General features: G+C 50.9%; 1 protein-coding gene across 1 annotated transcript; it reads right to left on the bottom strand.

The window, feature by feature from the left end:
* Positions 1-26,664, bottom strand: ITM2C (integral membrane protein 2C). The gene is made up of 6 exons (XM_058844439.1): positions 26,522-26,664; positions 10,754-10,891; positions 9,063-9,251; positions 8,655-8,765; positions 4,999-5,149; positions 1-1,802 (listed from the first exon to the last, which is right to left on the bottom strand). The coding sequence occupies exons 1-6, from the start codon at positions 26,639-26,641 to the stop codon at positions 1,711-1,713; spliced, it is 801 nt and encodes a 266-aa protein (XP_058700422.1). The 5' UTR covers positions 26,642-26,664; the 3' UTR covers positions 1-1,710.
* Between the last annotated feature and the right edge of the window lie 1,273 nt (positions 26,665-27,937).

Below are 27,937 nucleotides of genomic sequence, written 5' to 3'. Positions count from 1 at the left end.
TCAGAGGTAAAAGACTTTATTATCCCATGGGTTTTTCCTAAGAAGTAAGATTCCCACCAGACAAAATATACAAAGCATCTTATGTTTTCTTTCTAGACAACTGCATTCTCATCCTATGGAACAGCAACCACATTAGTTGACCCCAAAGAACCAAGGTTTGTCCTGACAGCTGCGGGATTGCACAGGTAGCATATCCAATGACCAGTTAAATCATGCAGAACCAGAGGGGAGGGCAAGAGGCCTGTATGGTCACCTGAGTGCAGGCTCAGGCTTCTAGAAATGAAGAGAAACACCGGGCTTAAATTTACCAGTTACTTCCATGAAGTGAACCAATTCTCTGATCCACTTCTTGTCATCCTCTTGGCAATTAAAGGCTGGGGCTAGCAGCAAGTTATTGCTGGGAAAACACAATGCTAGAAAAGTAAATACCCATCTGGCAGTGGGAAACTTTCCACACCAACCTGCAAGAAGTGCACATAATTCTTCATTTTACATCAAGCTTAAAGCAGAATGAAACTGAAGTGTCCTCCTCTACTTGACAGAAATTGATGTTTATAGCTGACTATGTTTATATAAACTAATAATTACTCAGTCTCTAAGGACATACTAATTCCTATTGCATTGCATGACCATCCTGAGATCCTGTTTTGTTTTCACATAACCCACAGAATGAACACTCAAAAGTTTAAAATGTATGAACTTTGCATTTTGGTTCTGCTGAGTTAATGATTGTACTTGCATTTACTTTATCCTTCCTCTTCCAAAACAACAAGCTCATTTCAACAGATGGTGAACAAGTCCAGATTTGCTGGAAACCAATTAACAAGAATGTGCCAAGTTGAAACTCACCCCATTCTTTCAAGCCAAAAAACTGCCTGCATTTCAAGAACCTAATTAGTTTTAACTACATTTATGGAACAGAGGGAAGCATATTTAATTACTCTGCAATTCTTCTGTCTGATGCTCAATAGAAATGCAGTTTTGTTCAAGCAATTTCTCTGCAGTATATTGATCAGCTCAATCTTGCCTTGTATCAGTATCTGTACTCCACTGGTGCTGAAGATACACAGCTGGATTACAGTGATTACTGTCAGAACAGCTTTCACTGGAGGAGTTACACATGAACACACACTGTTAAAAGATTTCAAAAACCTGCTTCTTCACTTGCCAGTAACTACCAGTTCTGCTGCTGACACCACCTTGCCTCTGCTGAGCTCTCAAACTGCCCTGTCTGTAGCCTCACAACTATTCCTTTCCTAAGTGCACCTGGTTTAGGTCATTACATCTGCACCAAAATGGAAATCCTCCTCTTGTGCATACACCCTCTGTCCCAGTGCCAAGGCAGCCTCAGAGCAATATCCCAGCCTGAAACTGCTCAGCCAGGAAAAGAGCACCTATTTCCAGCATTCCTATTTCTCAGCCATCCCTTCTACTCAAACCTGCTCCCAACAGAGATTTCCATCCTGTGGTGTGGAAGAAGCTGCATCTACCCCCAGTTATCTTTGAGCACTGTGTAAATTTAAGCCCAGCAAATGTCTTGGGTAGGTAGCAGGGAAGAAAAGGCCACAAAGGACCCCAGAGATTAGAGCTGCACAAGCTGAGGGGAGTATAAAAAGTAGCCAGATTACCATGTCTAAAGAGAGGGCTGAGAGCATGTGTGTGCATGTGTGTGCAAGCAAAGCCAAGGAAGGTTACATCTGGAGAGTGGCTTCATGATTTTTGGCAGATAACAGTTTCGACCACAAAAGTGTTTTCAAAGTGACGAATACGATGACAGTTTCCAGCCTCACGTCGACTGATACCTAGAAGTGATTTAAAGAGAGGAGAGAGGTGAATCAACAAATGATAATCTGTAAGAACCAAAGCAAGGAGGGGAAGGAAAGCAGATGAGATGCAACTTCTTAACACTGAAATGCAAGGACAAGAAAGCAGCATTATCTGGTCTGTGGAAGAATTAATAATCTCTAGGATACAGTCCTGCACTAAGAGCTGCTGTGGGCTGAAGGAGTCACCTGGAAACAGCTGGTTTCACCTGACAGCATCTCAGTGTTATCTCAGGGACCAGAAAGGCTCAAGAAATCAGCAGAAGTCACAGGCTGGCACAGAGCACAGCACTGGATGAAGCAAAGAAGTGCTTAAAATATCTACTTCCTCTCTGGCTGTTTGTATCCCTGCATGCGTGATCCTGCTGTGGCCTCAGCCGTGGGTAACACTTCTCTTTGGGTAATACTTCCCCATGCCCTTCAAATGCAGCTCCTCAGCTCTGGGCAGCTCTGCTGGCAGCTCCTGCCCCCTTACAGCAAACCCATGGTGCCCCAGTGACCAGCAGGACCATGCCAGGGCCCCAGGGGAGCAACTCCCAGCGTGTGCCAGCAGCTCCTCCTGTCAGTGCAGCTCCCATTGGGAAAGTACCATCAGCTACAGCCATGGGGACCTCTGCACCCTGCAGCTTCCCCAGAGATCCAAACCCAACTGACTGCAGGTCCATGTTCCAGGTGAGCCTTTAAGTATATCTTAAAAGCAAATTAATACAAATACTGGTATTAAAGAGCATTTTGCAGCAAAATGCATTTCAATATAAGGTATGTATTGCTGATTTCCATGAAATCGTTTTTACACAGTCCAATGTTCCCTCTTCACAACATTTTCCATACTATTAGGAATTTAATTAATTAAAGGCAATTTGCAGATCTAATCTGCTCTGAATAGCTTGCACTGAATCGGGTGCCTTCATTAGGGAAATTTTCCAAACAGTTCCCAACAGCACTGCTATTAGTTCAGCCCCAGGAGCCCACGTGTAAATGAATTGCTGGCTCCTGCAAACATTTTTACAAAGTTTCTGCCAGGCTGATGGATGACAGAAACGAGGCAGTCAGCATCCTGGAGTTGTGTTTCCATCAACTGGATGGGAAATAGCTCAAGGGAAACCTCCAGAAGGAAACCCCACTCTGGCCATAAGGAGGCCAGCACGGCTGCACCAGGCACAGAACAGGGCTGTGATGGGTTCAGGAGCACAGAACAGGGCTGTGATGGGGTCAAGGAGCACAGAACAGGGCTGTGATGGGGTCAAGGAGCACAGAACAGGGCTGTGATGGGTTTGAGGAGCACAGGCAGGGCTGTGATGGGGTTCAGGAGCACAGAACAGGGCTGTGATGGGGTTCAGGAGCACAGAACAGGGCTGTGATGGGGTCAAGGAGCACAGAACAGGGCTGTGATGGGGTTCAGGAGCACAGGCAGGGCTGTGATGGGGTCAAGGAGCACAGGCAGGGCTGTGATGGGGTTCAGGAGCACAGGCAGGGCTGTGATGGGGTTCAGGAGCACAGAACAGGGCTGTGATTGGTTTGAGGAGCACAGGCAGGGCTGTGATGGGTTTGAGGAGCACAGGCAGGGCTGTGATGGGGTTCAGGAGCACAGGCAGGGCTGTGATGGGGTTCAGGAGCACAGAACAGGGCTGTGATGGGGTTCAGAAGCACAGGCAGGGCTGTGATGGGTTTGAGGAGCACAGGCAGGGCTGTGATGGGTTTGAGGAGCACAGGCAGGGCTGTGATGGGGTTCAGGAGCACAGGCAGGGCTGTGATGGGGTTGAGGAGCACAGAACAGGGCTGTGATGGGGTTCAGGAGCACAGGCAGGGCTGTGATGGGGTTCAGGAGCACAGGCAGGGCTGTGATGGGGTTCAGGAGCACAGGTAGGGCTGTGATGGGGTTCAGAAGCGAGGGCAGGGCTGTGATGGGGTTCAGGAGCACAGAACAGGGCTGTGATGGGGTTCAGGAGCACAGAACAGGGCTGTGATGGGGTTCAGAAGCGAGGGCAGGGCTGTGATGGGTTTGAGGAGCACAGGCAGGGCTGTGATGGGTTCAGGAGCACAGGCAGGGCTGTGATGGGGTTCAGGAGCACAGAACAGGGCTGTGATGGGTTTGAGGAGCACAGAACAGGGCTGTGATGGGTTTGAGGAGCACAGGCAGGGTTGTGATGGGGTTCAGAAGCGAGGGCAGGGCTGTGATGGGGTTCAGAAGCAAGGGCAGGGCTGTGATGGGTTTGAGGAGCACAGGCAGGGCTGTGATGGGTTCAGGAGCACAGGCAGGGCTGTGATGGGTTTGAGGAGCACAGGCAGGGCTGTGATGGGGTTCAGGAGCACAGGCAGGGCTGTGATGGGGTTCAGAAGCACAGGCAGGGCTGTGATGGGTTTGAGGAGCACAGGCAGGGCTGTGATGGGTTTGAGGAGCACAGGCAGGGCTGTGATGGGGTTGAGGAGCACAGGCAGGGCTGTGATGGGGTTCAGAAGCTCATAACATGGCTGTGATGGGGTTCAGGAGCACAGAACAGGGCTGTGATGGGTTCAGGAGCACAGAACAGGGCTGTGATGGGTTTGAGGAGCACAGGCAGGGCTGTGATGGGGTTCAGAAGCAAGGGCAGGGCTGTGATGGGGTTGAGGAGCACAGGCAGGGCTGTGATGGGGTTGAGGAGCACAGGCAGGGCTGTGATGGGGTTCAGGAGCACAGGCAGGGCTGTGATGGGGTTCAGAAGCACAGAACAGGGCTGTGATGGGGTTCAGGAGCACAGGCAGGGCTGTGATGGGGTTCAGGAGCACAGGCAGGGCTGTGATGGGTTCAGGAGCACAGGTAGGGCTGTGATGGGGTTCAGGAGCGAGGGCAGGGCTGTGATGGGGTTCAGGAGCACAGGCAGGGCTGTGATGGGGTTCAGAAGCTCATAACATGGCTGTGATGGGGTTCAGGAGCACAGAACAGGGCTGTGATGGGGTTCAGGAGCACAGAACAGGGCTGTGATGGGGTTCAGGAGCACAGGCAGGGCTGTGATGGGGTTCAGGAGCACAGGCAGGGCTGTGATGGGGTTCAGGAGCACAGGCAGGGCTGTGATGGGTTTGAGGAGCACAGGCAGGGCTGTGATGGGGTTCAGGAGCACAGAACAGGGCTGTGATGGGGTTCAGAAGCTCATAACATGGCTGTGATGGGGTTCAGGAGCACAGGCAGGGCTCTCACGTCGGCGGGCGCCGCGCCGCCGCAGCCGGTACGTCTCCTTGCCGCTGCACAGGCGGTAGATGAAGGAGCCCAGCTGCTCCATGTCACTGACGTGCTCGGTGGCGATCATCTCCTCCTGGATTATGTACGTCTGAGGCAGGTATGTCCCTTTCTGAAACAAAAATAAAGCACAAACACTGCCACCATCTCCTCCCTGAACAGAACTGTTTAATGCAGAGCACCATGGACAACCAAACCACAGAAAATTCATTCGCTCTTGAGGCTCAAGCTCCACTTACTGAGGGCAGTTAACACGTGCTTGTCCTTGCAGGAAACTGTCCCTTGCTACGAACACAGTGCACACAAAACAGATTAGATCCAAAAATGGAATGTTCACATAAGGGGTGAAGTCAGTGTAGGATCAACCCTGTTATAAACTGACCCAAATTTTACAGCAGGATGCCAAAAACTGTAACTCTGAGAGTACAACAAACCCATCTGGAAGGAAATAAAAAGCTTAACCAAAATTCCAGGAACTCCACTGAAATGTGCACTCTACATTTACTTCAGAAGGCAAACCCCAAAACTACCAGCCCAGCTCAGATTCCAACATTCCCCTCTCCTCTCTGGTCCATTCAGCACAGCCACAATGATTTCCTGGCCCTACTGCCCACAGGAATGGGGACTAGAGATGGGTCATGGGCAGCACATTCAGAGAAGAACTGGGCTCTCCACACACATTCATTGCCCCATGAACATCTGGGGCAGTGACATCCCTGCTGTTGGCATAGAGGCCACTATGCAGACCAGGGTGATGAGTGAGGTAGCAGAAAGCTACCAGGGGATGGAGAAAATGGGGTTTCTATGTGCCCCCCAAGAGATGGAGGCCACATCTTTCCCTGCAGGAAAGAGTTCAGCTCAGCACTGGAGATCCTGCAAACTCATTCCCAGATGCTCAGGGCATCTTTCAAGTTTGGACATTGCTGTAGCAACAAAAAGCTGTGTAACAAGTGCAGCTTGGGTCAGAGGGCACTTGTGAGTAGATGCTAACTAGATCATGAGGTAAAGAATCACCTCTGGTCCCTTTTCCTTAAGAAGAGCCAAAGAGATAAAAGAAGTATCAGACCCTGGGGCCAAGGTAAGCATAATCAAGGTGAAAAGCAAGCAATAGCAACACCATTTCAAATATCAGCTCTTCTGTTTCCCAGGACTGGTTATCTCCACAGAGACAAACATGGAAAGAACAGTACTTTAACTCAGTGCTATGCTGCTGGGCTGGCACAGCCAGGTGGGTCAGTAAGGCTGTCCTTAGACAATTAGAGCCAGTCTGTACTGCACTAACACAACAGTTCTGCAAGAAATTCCATGATTGATTCTCAGGGGGGAAGGCAGGGGGGCTGTGAGATACGTGCAGTTCCTGGCAGGGGCTGTGACGGTGGCAGCCAGGGCTGGGGCTCAGGATGTGCTGTACCCTTGGCCTGGTGAGAGGGCTCAGAGACAGACAGGAGCACACAAGGCACCTTCTTCACTGACTCAGTGAAACAGCTGTGGCAGGTGAAGGGGGAATCACCTCTCCTCCATTGCAGGACTGTGCAACAAGGACAATACCTTCAAGTCTCTGCCAAGAACTTTCAGCAAGCTACAGCACCGAGCATCTTGCGTTCTGCAGGAGATGTGGATCATCCATCATTTAACTGGGTCACCTCCAATCTCCTGCTGCTGCAGGGGGGAGCATCCCTCCATCCTTTTATGTCAGACACTGATGCAGGCCTGGTCACTGAACTGTCACACCTGCCCAGAATAAAGCCTGAAAGAAGCAGATGCAGGGCATGTGGCAGCCACTCTGCAAAGGAGCACCCTGGCACCAGGCTGGCCTGGAGAAAAAAGTAAAGGAGGCTCCCAAACTCCCTGTGCTGCCCCTGTCTGCTGAAGCAAACCAGTGGGGTTAATTGCTGGACTGTGATTTGATTCTAGAAACAGGACTGCAGTCACTGAACTGCTCCAAAATGAAACTTTCTGCTGGAAATTGGTCTCATTCATTAGGAACTTGACTGCATACAGAGATGCACAGAAGGCAAAAGTCTCCGAGTCCAAGGACCAACAAAGCTCACCCAGAATCCAAAAAGCAACACTTATGAGCAGCAGGGCAAGTAATAAGGTCATAAAGATCCTCCCTGCAGCAGGAAGAAACTTGAGCTTTCTGCCTCACCAGCAAGGCCATGAAGCCATGAAGATCACAGGCCCACAGGATCACAGCTGGGGAGGGACCTCAGGACTTTATTCCATCTGGTCTTGAAACCTTCAAGAATTTCAAGGAGGCAGCACAACCTCCATGGGCACCCTGTTCCACTGCTTCACTGTCCTCGTGGTGAAAATCTGAGCTCAAAACCAAGCTAACCACTTTAAAACATTGTCTCCAAGGTACAGGTTAAAGCCTCCACAGACAGACTGGACACTACTGGACACCCATCTCAATACTCAGGAGGTTATTTAAACCCACACCTGCTTTGGGCTCTTCAAGCACGTCAGACAATTTTAATTGCATTGTTATCCCCATTTTATATTCAATGACAGTGCATCATTTTCACTGACTGTGAGTTTTTATCTGTTATTTTAGGATGTGACCAGCATTCCCAATCTCTCAGTTGTTTTTTCTCATTGTTTTTTCTCAGCTTGTGCAATTCTGCCTTTTCCATTTCCCTGAGGAGCCCTGGGGACTGGTCACTGCCACAGTCAGAAGCTGTGACAGGTCTGGAGCGAGTTGTAAATGTGTGTTGTACCCCGGTGGGGTTCCCAGCACATTTTCCAGACAGTCACTGTGCATGAAACTGTGGGGACTGCTTGGTAACACTCTGGGAGTTTGACAGGGACTGGAGATCAGCATCTCTCCAGCTGTAACTGTTTGCCTCTGAGCTTAACCACTGCAAAGTTCACCACACTGCACGTAGCAGAAAGCGAGCACAGGAAATTGAAGAAAGAGTAACAATTAGACTGTCTTTTTTTCCCCTTTCTTTTGAACAGACCCTCACAGGAGTGATAAAAGACCCAGGCTCAGTGCCTTGATTTACCTGCAGAAGACTGAGACAGATATGTACCTTTTGCAGTCTGAAAAATCCTGTGTTTTTTTCCTGCTGTGAAGATTAAATAGTATTCTATTTTAAGATGACTGTTTTCAGCAGCACAGGCTTCTGAACTGAACAAAATCGCTGGTACTAAACCTAAATTAATGCTGGCTGTGAGCACAACTGCATGAGCCCAAGCCTGGTGCTGCAGCACAGCAGGGAGGGCAGCAGAGATTCCCCCCCCAGAAAGGTGAATGCTGAAGGCCTGCTTCTTCCCAAGGGACACTGAGAGCTCTGCAATTGGCAAAGCACAGTGCAAACCACAGCACAGTGAAAGGAAAGAATTTTTTCTTTTTTCCCTTGATTCTTACAATCAGTAAACACCAGAGGGAAGGAATCTGCTGCTTCTTCTGGTCAGGCTGACCATCATGCCAGCATTACTGTGCTGTCTGCACAATCAGTATTTCAGCCAAACCTGCTGAAGCCTTCACTCTACATGAAGACTCAGGGCCAAGGCTTACTTCCCCAGCAGTTTTGATTTCCCAGGAGCTGCCAGCTGGCACCCAGGAGCCAACTCAAGGAAAGCATGCAGAACAAGCAGGGCTGCAGCTGTACCTTCACATTGACCAGCAGCTCCCACAGGTTGCGAGGAGGCATCACGATGGTGGTGTTCAGCTCGATGACGTAGCACTTGTCCAGCGTTATGTCATGGTACGCTGTCAGACCCTGCGTGCCAAGCACAGGAATTACCCAGCTGAACCTTCTGCAACAAACTGTGACTGTGAAAATGTGTGAGAAGAGGGAATTCAGGGAAGATGGGACACTGCATTAAACAAACCTCCTGCCCCATGCAAGGAGAGAGGGTTGGAAAAACCCAGAGAGGGCCTTGGGCAGGAGCACATCTCAGGAATAGACCACCATGGATGTGTGTGACAGCAGTGACAGTGCTAGACCATGAACACGGAGCTGGTGCACCCAGCTCTGCCCCATGCTGTGCCCCCAAAGGCTCCAGGAGCTCCTTACTCTCTGGAAATCGTGGATGATGTCTGCAGGGTCGCTCCCTCCAAACTGGGGCACCGGGACATTGATTTGCTCGTAGTTCTCTTCAATGTAGATCTTGACATCTTCGTGCAGCTCCAGCTGCCCTTTGAAGGGCGAGTACAGAGAGTCTTCGTACAGGACACCGCAGTGGAACACGCTCTCACGGGGCAGCTGTGGGGACAGAGCCAGGCAGGGTACAACACACACACCCCAACAGCCACAGCAAACATGGGCAGGGTGAAACATCAGATGCTTGAAGGTATTTTAAGATCAATCTTTTTACCAGGAAACATTCTCAGTGAACCTAGTGCAAACTACCCTTGTGAAATGGTCGCATCTCACTTCATGCTAGGCAGGTCCAAAGTGAATAAAGAATTCCCTGCTGGTTTTCATGAGGAGTAATTCAGAAAGGCAAACTGACTGCCTGCAAGCTCTGATATTTCCTTACCAGGCTGTTCACATCCCTCCACAGCCATGGCTTCCAGAAGCTGCACTTTTCTACAGGAGGCATAGAAGCTTGGGCTGAGCAGAGCGTAATTTCTAGAGGCCCTTGTAGTTTGGAGTGCTAAATACAGCAAAACAAAGTGGATTCACCTCACAGCAAAACAGGAGCTGCTGCTCTCTGAGCAGCCTGGAAGATGTCCCTGCCAGGGCCTCCCCTCCTAGGGAAGTGTGTCCACCACTGTGACAGGTACCCTCACCTGGGGCTGGGCTGTGTGTGAGGGGGAGCAGCATTTCCAGATCAGGTGTAAATTAGAGCAGGTAATAAAGCACTGATGATTCTTGAAACAAAGACTGCAAATTAATTTGACAGCAAGGAAATTTATGGAGAAAAGGAGTACATAAAAAGACTGTTCTGCTGAGTGGATAAGTGCTGGCTGCAGAGATGAAGGTAGCAGAAGTCCTGGGAGAACTCATTCACTAATAGCCACTCCACAGCACAATGAGAGCTCCGTTGCAAATCAGTGCTCTGGGGTTTCTTGGCTAAACAGTCAGCAAGCCAGAACTCAGCAGTTTCCTCCTTAAAAAGCAGCCTTGCCTTGTCTTATTCCCTGTATTCTGACCCTCCACAGTTCTGCCAGCCCAGTGCCTTGGCCAGGCTAGGCCAGGCTTTGCAAGGACTACATGGAAAAAACGGTGCTGAATTTCATAGAGGTTGGTTGAGGGCTCACTTTCTACATCATCTCCCACTTAGTTCTTACTTCTCTGCTTGCTTTATTAATAGCAGCACCTATTTTTGTCACACCTACAGAGTTTTTCTGTGCTAGAGCCTACAAAACCTAATGCAAAAAGCTTCTCCCTTGCCTGTACCCCCCTGTTTTCTCCAGGTTTGTTCTCCCCTCACAAGCCATGCTTTCAGACTCCAAAATGTACCCTGGACAGCAGTGATGTGGGGGTTAAAAGGTACAACTGGCAGGCTATTTTTATGCAGTTAAAAAGAAAGTAAAACAAAGCCATAAGGGAAGGGGAGGGTTTCTGGAATGCCCTTCCTGGCATGGGGGATGGAGGTCAGCCTGAGCCTACCACTTAAGAAATGCCTCATCTGCAGTGCCCCCCATCCTGGCTCCTGAGTCACCACAGTGCAGGGCAACAAAAAGCAGCAGCACCTCTCTCAAAGGCAGTCTGGCTGCTTGGGCTGATGGAGCCAGAAGTGCTCCCCAAGTGACTCCTACCTGGGTGATGAAGAAGTATCTGTACACGTACATCGATGCGAAGACCAGCCCCAGCAGCAGCACGAGGAGGCCCATGGTCAGGTAGCACACCCCGCTGAGCGATGAGCGGCGGCCCTGCACCGCGGGGCCCGCTTCCTCCTGAGGGACACAACCACAGCACTGTCAGCTGCTGCTCCAGGGCACCAGCACCCTGCTGTCCTGTCCTGATCTGCTCCAGGGCACCAGCACCCTGCTGTCCCATCCTGAGGGTGCTCCAGGGCACCAGCACCCTGCTGTCCTGTCCTGATCTGCTCCAGGGCACCAGCACCCTGCTGTCCCGTCCTGAGGGTGCTCCAGGGCACCAGCACCCTGCTGTCCCATCCTGAGGGTGCTCCAGGGCACCAGCACCCTGCTGTCCCGTCCTGAGGGTGCTCCAGGGCACCAGCACCCTGCTCCTCCATCCTGAGGGTGCTCCAGGACACCAGCACCCTGCTGTCCCGTCCTGAGGGTGCTCCAGGGCACCAGCACCCTGCTGTCCCATCCTGAGGGTGCTCCAGGGCACCAGCACCCTGCTGCTCCATCCTGAGCTGCTCCAGGGCACCAGCACCCTGCTCCTCCATCCTGAGGGTGCTCCAGGGCACCAGCACCCTGCTCCTCCATCCTGAGGGTGCTCCAGGGCACCAGCACCCTGCTGTCCCATCCTGATCTGCTCCAGGGCACCAGCACCCTGCTGTCCCGTCCTGAGGGTGCTCCAGGGCACCAGCACCCTGCTGTCCCATCCTGAGGGTGCTCCAGGGCACCTGAACCCTGCTCCTCCATCCTGAGGGTGCTCCAGGGCACCAGCACCCTGCTCCTCCATCCTGAGCTGCTCCAGGGCACCAGCACCCTGCTGTCCCATCCTGAGGGTGCTCCAGGGCACCAGCACCCTGCTGTCCCATCCTGATCTGCTCCAGGGCACCAGCACCCTGCTGTCCCATCCTGAGCTGCTCCAGGGCACCAGCACCCTGCTGTCCCATCCTGAGGGTGCTCCAGGGCACCAGCACCCTGCTGTCCCATCCTGAGCTGCTCCAGGGCACCAGCACCCTGCTGTCCCATCCTGAGGGTGCTCCAGGACACCAGCACCCTGCTGTCCCATCCTGAGGGTGCTCCAGGGCACCAGCACCCTGCTGTCCCATCCTGAGGGTGCTCCAGGGCACCAGCACCCTGCTGTCCCATCCTGAGGGTGCTCCAGGGCACCAGCACCCTGCTCCTCCATCCTGATCTGCTCCAGGGCACCAGCACCCTGCTGCTCCATCCTGAGGGTGCTCCAGGGCACCAGCACCCTGCTCCTCCATCCTGAGGGTGCTCCAGGGCACCAGCACCCTGCTCCTCCATCCTGAGGGTGCTCCAGGGCACCAGCACCCTGCTCCTCCATCCTGAGGGTGCTCCAGGGCACCAGCACCCTGCTGTCCCATCCTGAGGGTGCTCCAGGGCACCAGCACCCTGCTGTCCCATCCTGAGGGTGCTCCAGGGCACCAGCACCCTGCTGTCCCATCCTGAGGGTGCTCCAGGGCACCAGCACCCTGCTGTCCCATCCTGAGGGTGCTCCAGGGCACCAGCACCCTGCTGTCCCATCCTGAGGGTGCTCCAGGGCACCAGCACCCTGCTGTCCCATCCTGATCTGCTCCAGGGCACCAGCACCCTGCTCCTCCATCCTGAGGGTGCTCCAGGGCACCAGCACCCTGCTGTCCCATCCTGAGGGTGCTCCAGGGCACCAGCACCCTGCTGTCCCATCCTGAGGGTGCTCCAGGGCACCAGCACCCTGCTGTCCCATCCTGAGGAGTTGTGCTATGTGCAGTGAACAGGGCAGGCACTGCCCTGCAAAGCTACTGCACACCTGGTGACAGTAAAACACTTCTTGTGCATTTTGCCTCCCTTACCCCAGATCCATAAAATACATACATTATATACACATATATTTGTATGTATTGAAAAATGCGTGTGTGTGTGTGAACATACACAGACATGTATCATCAGCTTCCCACCAATGTTCAGAACTAAAACAAGCTTTTTATCAATGGGCCTTAAAGACTGACCAAAAATAAAAAATAAAATCAGGAGGTGAGAATTCCTGGCTACCGAATGTGACAGCATTTATGTATTTATAGTCAATTTTTTTGTTGTTGTTGAAATGCTGTGACTCATGGCAGAATCTCTCATTGGAAATTTTAGTGATGGGAATTACTGGTCCCAGAGAGGTACCTCCTGGCCCTGCTGGGGTGAGCTGACACAAACAGATGCGCTGATCCCAACTCCATTTTCAAGCACATTGCAGCACAGCTCCCAGGAAAATGGACAGAGCATCAAAAGGAAACACACCTGTCCTTTTCAGCGTGCTGTCCAATCTATACAGACAGTAGCCAGCTCACCTTGTCACAGCCCTGAAAACAGAGGGCAGTGCAAAGGCAGGGTTACCTCCTGGACACAGCTCATCCCAACCTATGATGCTCTTGTTTTTACTACCAAAATAACCCTTCAAAACGTTAAGCAGGATGATGTAAGGCCTTTCAGAAGCAGATGAAAGAAGCTGGTTCAGAGATGCCCCAGTTTCCACACACAAGAGCTGAAAGCTGCCCTCAGTTGAGCAGGCAGGCAGAGGAGAGAGGCAGCAGGGAGGGCTCTTGCAGATTAACTCCCTCTGTGCAGTTTGGGATCTGATGTGTTTGACTAGACAAACACTCTCTCCACAGCTGCTTGGAGACTGCTACAAACAGGAGGAGCAGACTGAAAAGCAAACATCAGCCTCTCATTTCCAAGGTTTCTCACTTCATAAAGGAAGAGATGTTTCTCCAGAATAACATGGCCAACACCCACAGGGTGGTGCCAGTGCTGAAACCCAAACGGGAGAGGCCCTTGGGCCCCTGCCACCCTCTGGTGGCATCAGACCAGCTCTGCCCAGCCCCTCTGGCAGCAAACACCTCTTTCCCCTTTTCCCCTACCTTGGAGCAGACCTTGGGAGAGCAGCAGTTCAGTGCCAGGCTTGGAGGTATCCTTGCTGTCCCAGAGTAGGACACAGTCCCCAGACTGTGGGGACCCTGCCAGGTGAGGATTCCCTGCTCCTCCCCTGCACCTGAGCTCCACTGAGATGCAGGAACAGGGGCAGGAGCCTGCAGCCCCTCTCCTACCTGCTCCACTCCTCCAGATACTGACTTTTTTATTCCCAGCCACATTCAGCCAAGAATGGTAACTTGGTAACTGCCAAGACCAAATTGCTTTGGGGGATCTACAATTCCCGCACACCTCCAGGAGAAATTAATCCACATTTATTTCTCCTTCATCCCAGCTGCTGAAAGACCCAGAGCACCTCGATTCACTGCCAGCTCCCTGCACTGAAGGATCACTGTAATCAGTTTGCTGCTGCTCCTCCAGCAAATAAAGGGATGAGCAAGCTGAAGAGTATCACATTTTCCTCTCCTTCTGCAGACAATGGGCAGCAACTCTGACAAGCCACAAAGAACAGAAAAAAGAAACAAAAAATCACATTACTAGAGGAAGTTTAAAGGCTCTCTGACATGAACTGCTAGGACAAGAAAGTCATGCTGGATGTCAAGTGTTTCACAAATACAGCTTTCCCCAGATACTTGTCATCACTGGAGGAGCGCAGATGGTGGGGGTGAAGAGGAAGGAGATCTCCTGACACTGAAGCAAGGCTGAGAAAACGTTTCATGCTCAGCAAGTGAACCATATCCGAAAGGTGCCAGGTTGCTGTGGCGGTTAATGCACTGCTGCTCCCACCCTGGGCTGCCAGTGCTGACTCCAGGGAGGGCTTGCAGACAGGCTTCATGAGGACACAGCAACTCAAAGGGCAAAGAAAATACTCCCACTAAAAGAAAAGCCATGTTTGAAGAATGCCAGAGAGGGCAAATAAACCCTCAGTGGTTTGCTACTTGTTAGGGCAGCTCTATCTTCTCTGCATGACCAAGGACACTGTGAGACATCCCACCTCTCACTGCCAAAGGTGAGTTCTGCTCCCTACAAAACATTGCTGGCTACAGGAAAAATGCCCAAGCTTTGCACTGTGGGAGAAGGTGGGAGAAGCAAAGCAGAGCTTTGCTCTGGAAGAAGTTATTAAACAAACCCCCAGACTCTGAGGGAGGAAAGAAAAAAATCAACAGCAAGCATTCTGATGGAGCAGCAATTTAGGCAGTGAGGTTAAAAATGCAGCCAGTCAGGCCAGGAGGAACAGTTAGCACAGCCCTGCAAAATACTGCATAAAAATCACCTGGAAAAACCTGACCAAAAATGTGTCTCCATCCCCCAGCCCAGCAGATGGAAAGGCCACCAACCCTTATCACTGTGAATACTTGACAATTTAAAAGCAGCTACGTCAGTCTGCAGCTCGGCTTGGGGCTGGAGGCATCCTCAGCATTGAGAGCCCACAGATGGAGCAGTGCTCTAACAGCTCTTCACCCAGGATAACCAATCTGCACCAACCTGGAAAAATCCAAGAAACATGTTCCACAGGCTGCTGCCCTGCTCATGCCACTACACACCTCCTTTCCCACAGGACCCCCACTCCCTGCAGTAGAATTGTTTACAAACAGGGTACTCTAAAAAACCAGAAATTCCATCACAGCTGACTTCCATCTCTTCTTGCCTAGGAATGCCTGGCTCCCCAGCAAGGGGAGAATCAGACTCAGCAGCAAGGTTTTCCTGAAGAGCAGTTCATGCCTTCAGGGTGTGCATTTCCACATGACAAAAATCAAAATATTAAAACACAAAAATGCTGAATATTCCAAAGAATTCATTAACCAGACACACAGCTTGCAACAAGCCATCCTATTAATTTTCTGCCTTGATCAAGCTTGGGGTTTTTTTTGGCCAAGAGGAATGGAAAAGGTTGGGGTCAAAACCATTCCTGGGCAGAGGCAGGGACAGGTATTTCAGCTGAGTAAATGGGCTTTCCTCTTTTTGTCGTTTAAACACAATATTCCAAAAGCTGGATGTATTTTACACAAAAATAAACATAAGGCCCTTCCTCCCCTCCCTGGGCTGAGCAGAGGACAAACATTCATTTGCTTCTCCATGAAAGAACAGAAGGAAAAGCACCAGCAGTGGCAGAAGGGCAGCATGGCACAGGCACTACAGACGTGCACGCAGGGAGGATGCACAGACACATCCCCAGCTCTGCAGAGCATCCCACTGCCACTCCACGCAGTCAGCTCAGTCATCTCTTCTTTGCTCCATTTTCCTTGGCAGTGCCACTTTGCTGACCCTACAGAAGGGGCTGGGCCAGCTCCCTTTCCAGTGGACTGTTTCAGAAGAGGCCATGGGTAGAGTTCCTTATGCTCTGTAACCCAGGGGGAAGCCCCAGCTTGCTCTTCCCCTGTGTGGGCAGTGGAGGAGAAAGCATCCACCATCACAAAGAGCACATGCACATCTTGATTTTTTCACCTGGCATTGTCCTGCTAGTCCTTCATTCTGCTGGGAGAGTCAGAGGCAGCTCCATGCACAAGCCTGAGCTCCCAGACATGCTGACTCTGCTCCAGTGTGCAGGCAAGATTGCTTTCAGACACTCAGCCCAGTGCCTGGAAGCAGACAGGACACTGGAATATAAAAAGGAATTCCTTTCCTTGGATAAAACATGCTCTTCACTGTGACTCAGTGCTCTGCTGGCTCACGGGGCCAGCACAGGAACAGAGCTCAGGCAGCAAATACCCAGATGGGAAAGGATGGAGGTGTGATACAGACCATGGGGTAGAGGAGGCTTGAAAGGAGCCTGAAGGGTGGGGAAAAGTCCTAATTCAGTCTTTGTGGATTTTCTTTGGAATTTCAGGTCTTGCTGAGGACATGACCAAAATGGCTGGTGTCCTGTTATCCTGTTTGGCACTGAATGGTTAAGGAACAGTTCTACAAGGGGGTGGTGGATAGAAACCTGGCTGGGCATAATGTCTGGTCTGAGGTTTTGAAATCAAGTTCAAAGGCCACAATATTCCAAAAGCTGGACATATTTTACACAAAAATGAACATAAGGCACTCCCTCCCCTCCCTGGGTTGAGCAGAGGACAAACATTCATTTGCTCCTGTGAGTCAGAGCAGGGAAACCTCCCAGGCACCCATGGCTGAGCCAATCCCCCCAACTTCACAGCACCAAGCCTTTGGACACAGCACTGGAGGAGCTGTTCACAAGAACCATACCTGGTGAGATCCTGCCTCTGGAATTTCTCATTAATACAGGAGAAGGTTATAAAAATAGAAATGTAACATTATTGCTCCTTCATCACCCATGTCTTGCTGAAGATGACAGAAGTGAGAAAATAAAAGGTGTTGTGTCACGCCTCGATCCCTTCCTGAGTCGCACATTGCCTCAGCAGAGATGGGCTCAGCTCAAGGCCTTTACTGCTTCTTCAGCTTCAGAAACAGCTCTGAGTCCTCCAAAAACCCTTTTTCCTGCATTTCTGAAACACAATCTTTCATCTTAGGTGTAGCAGGGCCTGACAAACAGGGTACAGAGATTGGCAAGTGTCTAAATATACACCCCCAACAGGAAAAGAAGCGTGGGGTGACTAAAAATAGTAGATGTGATTTCGATGACTGACAAGTGAGGAGAGAAATGCAATGCAAAGGGATGCAGTTTGGAGAGCAGTGCCATCTAAACTATGTCATCACTCTCTGGGACACTGTTCAAGGGAGCAGCAGCCTGAGCTCTCAGTGTTTGATGCACTGACATAACTGCAGACACTGCCATGGCCTCCTCGAAGGATGCAGGCTCCAAACTTAAGAAACTTTCATCAGAACAATCTAACTTGCCTTGCTGTTTTTTCTGGTAGCCAAAAGCCAATATGGACTATGGGAAAACTAAAAAAAAAAAACAGTTCAAGGTTGCTACCTCCAGCACATCAAGTCCCATATTCACAGCAAAATCAGTTACTGCTTTATAAAACATAAAGACTTGCAATAGTGGCATCTCTACTGACTTCAAGTGGAAAAACCCCTCAGCTGATTGCTGGAAAACTGCAGCAACTTAGAATCAGTGTGAGCTGGAAGGGACTGACCTCTCCTCTGATGTGATGGCTCAGCTTTGAGTGTCACCTCTTGGGAAAGTGACCCCCAGGCCTGTACCAAGAGCCTGCTCTTTCTGCAGGTGAAGAAAAGCCCTCTCACCCAGCCACCCACTGCCAGCACTCCTTCTACCTGGGCACTGCCAGCACTCACTGCTGCTCCCCTGCTCCAGGGAAAGCACTGGAGAGTCTGTGGGATAAGCTGTAAGGTGAAGAAATCCAGATCTGCCTCCCAAACAGAACCATGTCTGTAGTCAGGAATTCCAGCACAGGGGGGCTCAGTGGTGCAGAGCCCCCAGGGATGGCCCGAGTGAGCTGGGTGGGCAGGCAGGCTCCAGACTGGAGCACCTGCCAAGCTCTGCAGAAGGGAGGTGAGAGACTACACACAGGAAAAAGGCAGACAAAGGAAGACAAGAAGAGGGAGAGGAACACAGAGATAAAATATCACAGCAAAGGCATCTTGGCATCCATCAAAGCACCCCCAACACTCCAAAGAAGGCTCCTGTGCCAGATGAACAAAAAAATGAGTCCTGTCCTCAAGAGCAGTGATGCTTGGAGAGAGAAGAGGAAGCAAAATGAGGAGAATACCAGGTGAGCCTGTGGGGGAAGACTGCCCTGGCTGAGAGGGGTCAAAGCTCTGCACTAGCAATGAGAGGGCTCTCAAGGAACTCACACATGGAAGGAGAGTCCTTCCAGGCTGAAGGGCATTTCTGATGCTCTAGGTCAGAAAAGGAAACATGTGCATGCATAGACAGAGAAGAAAACACACATACACACACAAACACACACACACACACACACACACACACATATACACATATATATATATATGTATGTATGTATGTATGTCACACAGTTTCCAAGGCAACCAAAGTCCCTGCTCACAGTCCTTGAGCAGTGCTTGCACTGGCCACCCAACAGCATTTCCACAGAGAACTGATGACTTTTGGACTCAAAGATGCCTGGAAGCAAAAAAAAACAAACCCACAAGCAAGCCTGTAATTAAGAGACTATCACAGCTGAAGGCAAGAAAGTTGCAATAAATGAATCTAATCGCACCTTAGAGCGACACCACAGCACGTGACCAGCAACAAAGCCACCTGCCTCAGGAGTCACTTCACAGCACTGGAAATTAGAATATCAAAAACAACTGCTGGCTAATTAAAACCCCCAGCTTTGTTGCTATACGACAAAGACAGCACGATGTTAAAAATGCAGCCTAGCATGTGGGAGCTCCTAAGCACTCAGTGATCATATTTTCCTTCTCCCTCATCGGCAAGAGAGATATAAATCCCCCTCTTTTCTCTTTTTTTCATCCCTTTCTGGAACTAAGGGGCTGTTTCTCCTCCCTCTTTCCACAGGGGTGAGGAATTAATTTCCATATTTTTTTTATTTTGTTTTTTTGGCAGAGGCACAACAACTTCCAGCTGGAATGATTCCAGCCTCCCTCTCCTTTTTCCCAGGAGTACAACCATTCAGAGCATTAGCAGAGCCAACAAAGCCCCTGGTAAAAACAAGGCTGTTCTTACCACGCTCACAGCTGAAGTCCCGAGCATCATGTTGAACAGAGAGGCAGGCAGAGAGAAAATAAACAGCTGTGACAAAATGGCAAAAAAATATCCCAACGTGGGCATTTAACAGCCTGACTGCCAAAACACTGATTCTGATAACACAGCCTGATTTCCAGGCCACTCACTGCAGTGATGGGGAAAATCAGTCCCTGCCATGGAGCAGCTCCACAGCTAAAAGGCTCTGGAGCAGCTGGGCAGACCTCACCTGGGAGAGGGAAGGAGCCAGCACAGCCACGTGAAGGCCACGGGTTGTTCAGGGTTTTTTTACAAAAGACTCCCTGAAGTGGGAGGTAGCATTAAAAGAATGGGAATTTTCCCCAGGAGAAGAATGGAGGTTAAGCTTTGGCACTGGGTCTCAAAAGGTCTCCAGAGCGATGAAAGGCAAAAGGCAGCTCAAGCAAGAGTGAAGCAGAGCAGCTGCTCTGGGAACAGGGGAAGCTCTTAAACTGAGAGGTTGGCAAATTTAAAGAGAGCCTTGACTCAAAGGTAAAGACATATGCAGGTGGGCAGGCACCTGACTCCTTAAAAGACCTCTCACAAATGCCAAAAATATTCCAGAACACTGCAAAACTGAGGTAAGGAAATGCCAACAGCTTTCAGCTTGCTCTCGATGTAGCTGAGTCTTCCTCCTCCTCCCTGGTGAAGGGAAGAGAAGCTACTACCAAAAGCAGTCTGTCTGCTTCTACCATCATGCAGGGCTTGGAAGAAGCAAGCCATGAGCCTGTGTCCTCACCAGAGCACTGAGCTGTCCCTCGGGACACACACCCCTTTTCCCAGCCTGCAATTGTACAACTGCTCCCATGTAAAACAAACCCACCTACCGACCCAGGCAAGTGGCCCTGGGCACAAGCCAAGAGAGACAGAGGCTGATTTTGCAAGAGGTGTGAAGGATTGGGTGCTGCAGTAACACATCTGAAAGCACAAAAAAAAACACATCAAAAGGTTTCAGGTTTTCACCTGAAGATTTTCACCTCTAGCGATGCCTTTGGATGCTAATGAAGCACCAGAGCAGAGCAACAGCTGGGCCCAGGACTCACCTGGACACTGCCACTGGGCTCTCACACTGCTTCCCCCAGAAAGCTCCATGTCTGGAGAGCTTTTGGGTCAGTGCAATATAAAATCACAGCATTCATCTCAGAGCTTGCACAGTAAAGGCAGGCAGAGATGGTCAGATCAGCCGTTCTGGATTGTCACCAAGAACAAACCAAGCACTGCTGGTCTGCCTATGGCCAATGAAGCCAATACTGTCCCTCCTCACTCTCCCTCTAGATGTGACTGATTCCCAAAAAGCTGGAAGAAAGGACAAGCCATGCCCAAGATGCTCAAGAACACCCAAGGTCCTGCCTTCTGCTGGCTCTGCAGACAAGAGGGGCAGCCACAGCCAGAAACCTGCACTGATCACTCTGAGCAGAGGGGCAGAGTCCAGTATCTCCTGGAGGGCAAGTTCAGTCATCTTCAAGGAACCAGACTTCAGGTTACAGTATTTGCTTCTTCCCTGAAAATCAGGACTTGCACAGTGTCACACCATAAAATGAAGTCACTGCTCCCTTCTGGAACACTGACAGCTATTATCTCTTCTCCCAGCAACAGCATAGGAAAACTCTGACAGTCAATCCTACACTTGAAAATTCACCACAAAGAAAAAGTGTCTAGTTTAACAACAGCAAGAGAGAGGAGGCAAATTTACCCTTCTCTTTGTTGTTCAAACTGACTTCAAAGGAAGGGCATGGCACCAAAGAAAACTCTGAGAAGCAAGTGCAGAGAGATGAATGAAAACAACCAGTACCCTCATACTGTCCTCCCTCAATGGTAACACTGGCATTAAAACAAACCCCAATCATTCCTAGGTTCTCACACATCACTTGGGCAGAAAATACAAGTCTACAAGTGAAAATGCCTTTTCCATCTCCTGTAAACCTGGTAATCAGCAAATATGTGGTAGCACAAAATCAGGAACTACAGAGCAGCATGCAAGGACTCTTCCTCCATCTCTTCCTCCATCTCTTCCTCCATCTCTTCAGACCTGGCTGCAGTGCTGTGCTGGATGCAGCTCCCTTCTTCTGGGCTTCTGTTCCATACTTACTTTGGGTTCATTTGCACCCTTTAAAACTCTTCTTTTTAAAGGTATTTCTTGGTTTTCTGTGTTTCACCAAAAAAAAAACAAAACAAAAACCATCAAAACTGCTGTGCTCAAAGCAGGTAAATGCAACAGGCTCTTCCCAGGTGAAGAGCTCCCCATGCAAAGCCAGGCTGGCTCCAGTTCTCCCCCAGCTTTGGGAAAACACACACCTCTAGACAGATATTTCCAGTTCCTCTGTCTCCAGCTCTTCAGTCTACATCTCTTTGGTGAAAGACAGCTACATGTTTCAAAATTCCATTGCATTTATAACGTTTCTGCTTGGAATAGATATTCTCTGTTCTAATCCCTCTGCCAGTTTTAGCCAGATCCTTTGTCATGCTCAGCTGGAATATCAAATATTCATGTCTGGAGGCCAGTAAGACACTGAAGTCTAATATTTCACTAGAGCAGATCCTGCAAGGGGCCAGAGAATTATTTTTTTTCCGATTCAGACCTTCTCCTCTGATTCCAAGGCATCCCCAAACTACAGAGAACGAAAACCAAATGACAATGCTTCTCTTTAAGCTGACAACTCCATACAGGCCACAAAAAAAGTCATCACTTCAGTCCATGTGGTTATAAAAGGGTTGAGCAAAGACCAGGAGTAACCTTCTGTTACAGGAGGCTGCTTCTTAAAATTAGGATCTACCATATTCAGCTAAGCCTAGACATGGTGAGAGCCCCTGCAGATCAAGATCCTCAAGCCTGGACTCAAGCCTGCAAACATGTCAATGAGCACAATCAATCAATCCACGCTGCTGCCAGCGAGGTTTTCCTTCCTCTCTCTGAATTTACAGCTTGCTTTGTGAAAAAGCCTCTTTCAAAGACTCTTCCTCACATCCCCTTCCCTCGCCATCTGTCTCCCACCTCACAACATTCTGCAAAGAAGTCGCTCACAAAACCCAACACTGCACTGGCACGGCAGTGTCCACAGGCTGGTGTGACTCTGCTTTATGTGGCCAGAGAGCCACTGCTCCTCCACCTGCCCCGTGAGCTGGAAGCCAGCTCTGGAGCATCAGAGGTACACCAAACCCCAGAGAGCCACAAGTGGCACTGCTGTCCTGCTGCCACCATGAAGTGCTGATCCCTTTGGGGTCACTTAGGCAAATGCAAATCATTCCCAGCTCACCGCGGCCAGCTGAGCATCAGGAAAGGCAGGAGGGCAGGGACACAGCACCAGCCCCAGCAGTGAGGCACTATCTGCCTGCTTGAGAGCTCCACATCCACAGCAGACGTGCTCCTCACTGGGAAGATGTGCAGTCACAGGGAACAGAGCTTCCTGGGCACCAGAGAGGCCCTCAGGGAATGTGCTCCCCACAGGTTTCCAGGCTTTTCCCTGCTCTTTCTGCCAAACAGGGCAACCACGCTGGGTGTGGGAGCTGTGGCAACAGGGAGGAGGCTGAGGCAGCTCAGCTGTGAGCCGGGAGCTGAGGCACCCACCAGAGAGAGGTCCTGAGGTGCAGCTACAAAGAGACCACACAGACATGGAAGGGTTGGATGGATCCGGTTACAGGCAGCAAGCAGCTCCTTGTGGGAAACTTCTCCACACAAGCAGGAAGGGTGTGATCCAATGTGGTAGTGCATATTAAGGGAAGATTGCTTCAATCCAAAGACCACTGAGTCTTGTCAAGACTTTGGGAATGCAGATGGGATGAAAAGCACAAAAATCAAAGCCTGGTATTACTGCAACCAACCAGGAGCAAAACGTTGGTCACACCCTGCAGACACCATTGTGTGCACCCTGGAAAGCCCCTCAGCCCCCGGGTCTGTGAGCCACTGCCAAGGTGTTTCCAGCAGGCTTGCCAGGCCTGTGGATACGGAGAGAGCTCTTCCAGTCCTGCTTGGCCCATAAAACCCTTCTCTCCCACCAGCCAAACCTGAGCAAACACTGCCCTGCCTTCAATGCTCATCCTGCCAGAGACAAGCACGAGCTGCTTCCTTTCCCAGAGGCAGGACAACAGGTTTCTGTGAAAGCAGCCCCTGGATCACACGGATGTGTTCCCACTGCCTGAAGCCCCTGTCCCCAGCACCAGCCTGTGCTGCAGTGTTGGTGTAAGGCACCATTTCCCCCAGCCAGCAGCACCGAGTGCGGACACAGCCCTCGGCCAGGGGCAGCCAAAGCCCACTCTGGACAGAGAGAGGGCTGAGAGGTGCCTCTGCCCTCCAGCACTTTCATCTACACCAGGTGAGGCAGAAGATTTTGGTGAAACCCTTTCTCCTCTGGCTCTTCTGCCAAAGGCTCTTCTGCTGTCTCTTCCAAATAATGAGCAATTACTAGAAGGGTGCACAAGGGATCAAAAACCCCAACCCATGTTTTGACTGGAGAGCTCCAGCCATCAGTTTTGTTTGGTTCCTGTGGACTTCAACATCCATCACAATCACAAGGAGCGTATTTCCCAGAGCAGTCTAAGACACAGCCTGTGTATATATTTCCATTTCAGACTGCAAATATGGAGTTCAGTTAAAACTCACTGAATACTATTTTGCATCTGAAAAAATATTTTCCAATGAATACAACAGATTATTTTACTGGATGCATAACCTCAAGCCGCCTTCTGCTCAAGGCTGCTACATCCCCACAGCTCCTACTAATGACAAGATTGTTTCTTCTATAAGCTCTTGAAGTCTTGCAACAGTATCAAAATTATGTGGATTTTTCTGACAGGAGTTTAAATTGCATATTCTTCCCGATTCAAGCCAAGCTGTGCAGGGGAGAAACAAGGCTCAGCACATGCAAGCTTGCTGTCACGACTCCTCACCTACTACTTTTCAGGACACATTAGCATCACAGACATCTTCCTGCCTGCCGCATCTTTGCATTCACCCAGCACCTGCCAAAATTCACAGGCTGCGGAAGCTGCCGCTGAATCATTTCCCAGCTCTGGCTCCTATCACTGGGATTGAAGTTATGAGATCAAAGAGAACAGGAATGCAGAGCATCTTGTTTGCATGTCACCAATGCCATTTTGCTGCGAGGCAGCTAGAGAAAGACACACACAGACAGAAATTATTGGCAGCAGGAGTATGGCAAGAAAGTCTCGCTACGGAAAGACCAACGCCACAAGTTGGGTGTTTTACAAAGGTAAAGGTCCAGCTTAGCCCAAGCACACCAAAGAATCCACTGTCATAGTGTGAAACACATCATCAGGAAGAGGCCACCTGATGTCAGTGGATGTGCTGCTCCCTGGACATCCTCATGCTGCACAGACTCACTGTAACCTGTTCCTTCCCCTATTTCATGGGTCTCATGTGGATGTTCTTACATGTCTGTCTGCTGGAATTGAGAGACTGTTGAGGAGTCTTTGTTCTAAATTCATGTTTTTAGGTTCCTTTGTAGCTCACAAAGGTGGGCTTAAAAGAACACCACCAAGCCTCCCAGGAGTCAGAGAAAGGCCTAAGGCAACATAAAAACCTCAAAACTTATTATTTGCTACCTAAGCCAATTTCATACATCTGGCAGGACCTGAATCAGAATAATTTTGACTGCTGGGATCTGGCAGCACTAATGATAGAAATAAGCTTCTGTTACTTTTTCAATTTTTAAACTCCTTTTCTCACAGTGCTTATGAGAAATAGATGGATCCTGCCTGAACTCTTGCAGGATCAACAGAAGAATTGAGTTTCTGGCTGTGGAAAGCTGGTTTAATGGCAGGATGAGCTGGAAGTCCAGTGTGATAGTCAGCTTCCAGGGCTGGACATCAGAGGCAGGAAGAAAACTAGCACCTTAGTTTGTAATTAGGAAATAGAGTCAGGAAATCACCGAGGTCACAGTCGGCCTCACACCAAGGAGCTTTGCAGAGACCCAGGGGAATGAGATTAACATCACAATCACGACAGACTGAGCACAGCCAGACTCTGGCAGCACAGGCGAGAGCTTCGAGCACATTGTGTGTGATGGGAGAGATGATCACGGTGTGACTCCCTGAACTCTGCAGAACAGAGCAGTCTTCTGAAGCCCCTGCTGCAAAGCACCTCCAGGGCAATTCCCACTCGTTTGGTGAGGCACACGAGGAGGAACACTCTGCACTGCTGCAGGAACAGAGCAAAACCACAGCTCCCAAATCGTTTTTTGAGTCAGAGAGATACTAGAGTTCAATAAATGATCAGACCACATGCACAGCCTAGGGATTTGTGAGGAATACAGAAATGCCATTTAGGACTCCTCCTCTGCAATGGGAGCCTGTAACGAGGCAGAGTCGATGCCATGGGTCAGGCCCAGCTCAGGACAATACCTTCACATTACAGAGGGTGGAATTCACCCAGCAGGTCCACCCACGCAGCAGGGCTGGCAGATGGGGCTCTCCAGCACCAGAGACTTCAGAAACACCCAGCTCCTGCCAAACACAACAGTGCCTAGCTCACTGTCCATACTCGAGAGAGGCACTGGATGTGCCATCCCTGGTACGTGCCCAGCACTGCCCAACAGCGCCTGGCCACAGCTCACACAGTCCGGGAGCGACCCACACATCTCCACCCAGCCCCAGCCCATATTCTGCATCTGCTGTGGATGTTCCAGTGCCTTCGTTCCCCTGGTGCCTAAAGGGTTCCCAACCCCTGCAGCCATGAGCACTTGTCCCCTTCTCCTACCCATCCCCTGAAGCCAGCAGAGGAACTCCACATCACTGTATTAACTCCCATCTGCAAAGCATCTAGAGCTGTGCGCTCTTAGCCCCTCGCTTCTCATCTTGCTCCAGCACCATCTGTTTTCCTCCTCTTGCCTCTTCCCCATGCCAATCCGAAACCCTCAGAGATGTCAGGATTCGAAATCCCCCCATGCGTGACCAATCCGAAATTGCATTCCCGCAGGCTGAACCACCCAAAGGGGTGAGTTCTGCTGCCACTGTGAGCGCTGGACATTCGCTCCCGTGCCCAGGGACGGCCGCTCGCGCCACGGCGCCGCTACCCTGCCCCATCATCCCCGCTCCTCTAAACTTCGGCTGCCCACCAAGCCCCCGAAGCCGCCGGTAAAGCCGGACACTTCTGCCGGTGCCCGTCCGAAGCAGCATCACACCCCCGGCACCCCTCGTCTCCCGCCGCCCCTCGCCCCCGCCCCACTCACAGCGCCCGGGGGCAGCAGCACGGTGCCCGCCGCCCCATCGCCCCCCGCCGCCTTCTCCTTCTCCTTCTCCTTGTCCGGCTTGAGCGCCGCGGGCGGCTGCTGGACGCCGATCTTCACCATGGCCCCGCTCCGCCGCCGCCAGCCCCGGCACCGCCCCGGGGAGGGGCCGCGCCGCGCCCGCCCTCAGCGCACCGAGCCCGCCACGGGCACCGGGCGGGCCCCGGGCACTCAGAGCCCTCAGAGCCGCCCCGGGTCCCCCGAGCCGCCCCGGGCCCTCAGAGCTACCCCCGGTCCCCAGAGTTGCCCCGGGTTCCCGGAGTTGCCCCAGACACTCAGAGCCCTCAGAGCCGCCCCGGGTCCCCAGAGCCGCCCCGGACCCTCAGAGCCCTCAGAGCCGCCCCGGGTCCCCAGAGCCGCCCCGGGCCCTCAGAGCCCTCAGAGCCATCCCGGGCCCCGGCTGCCCCAGCACGCCCCGCTCTGCCCGGCCGGGCTGCGGGACACGGAGCGGGGTCAGCGGCACCTCGGGGATCTTGGGCTACAGCACGGTCAGTACTGCCCGCGGCACTGCTGACATCGGGTCAGCAAAAGGCAAAAAACAAAAGAAAACCCAACAAGCCCCGAGCCTGAGGATGCATCAGCCTGCAGCAGATGTACAGAGAGCAGGGGTTACTCTGGGGAAAGCTGGGAGATCCCAGCCGAAGGCCACAGAGCAGAATCCGTGGAGGAACAGAGAGATTTAGGTGGCCTTTCCCCAGGATCAGGCACAACAGATGGATTACCTTCATCTAAGAGACAGTGATCCAGAAAATGCCCTGTCTGCCAGAAGCAGAGTGTGGCATACAGAAGAGAATTTGGGGGAGGGTTGGGTTGCCTTTGTGCCACCAGATGATGGCTGGGGAGCAGCAGGGAGCACAGCAAGGAGTAAAGAACACATGTTGACAGTTTTGTTAAGTAACAAAATGGAAAAAAAAAAACATTAACAAAACCCTCTCTGCCAGCTACAGGTAATAAGGAAAGTAGGAAATTGTCAGTGGATAAACGGAGCGCTATCCTTACATTGATTTTGTCCACTTAAACATAGCATTTATTTATAATAAAGTTGTTTCAAGCATTTTCTTTCAATCCAGACAGGTTCATTATGTACTGAGTGCTTTACATCATATTTTGAACTAACCCATTGATAAATTAGTGCTAAATTTTATTTGTAAAAGGCATCTTTGGCAAGGATTCAACATTGACTCACAACAGTTGCTCATAGTGCTGACTTACATTGTTCAGTATTTGGAGCTGTTTGGTCTTCCCAGCCTCCCACCCTGTGGATAGAAGTTACACAGGGATTGCAAGTTTTATCTCACACAGAGATAAGGGGCTGCATATCCACAATAGCCTCTAATTTCAGGAGCTCAAACTGAGCCA

Source organism: Poecile atricapillus, chromosome 8 (assembly GCF_030490865.1).
Source record: "Poecile atricapillus isolate bPoeAtr1 chromosome 8, bPoeAtr1.hap1, whole genome shotgun sequence".
NCBI classification, from domain to species: Eukaryota; Metazoa; Chordata; class Aves; order Passeriformes; family Paridae; genus Poecile; species Poecile atricapillus.
Note: the sequence above shows the minus strand (reverse complement) of the source record. Positions and strands in the feature narration are given on the sequence as shown.

Bases quoted from the DNA above. Each gene is read 5' to 3' on its own strand.
- ITM2C (XM_058844439.1), bottom strand. From the start codon at position 26,641: ATGGTGAAGATCGGCGTCCAGCAGCCGCCCGCGGCGCTCAAGCCGGAC. The intron at 5,150-8,654 runs GTACAGCTGCAG...TTTTTGTTTCAG, and splicing joins AGCTGCTGGTCAATGTGAAG to AAAGGGACATACCTGCCTCA. The intron at 1,803-4,998 runs GTGAGAGCCCTG...AATCACTTCTAG, and splicing joins GCGGCGCGGCGCCCGCCGAC to GTATCAGTCGACGTGAGGCT.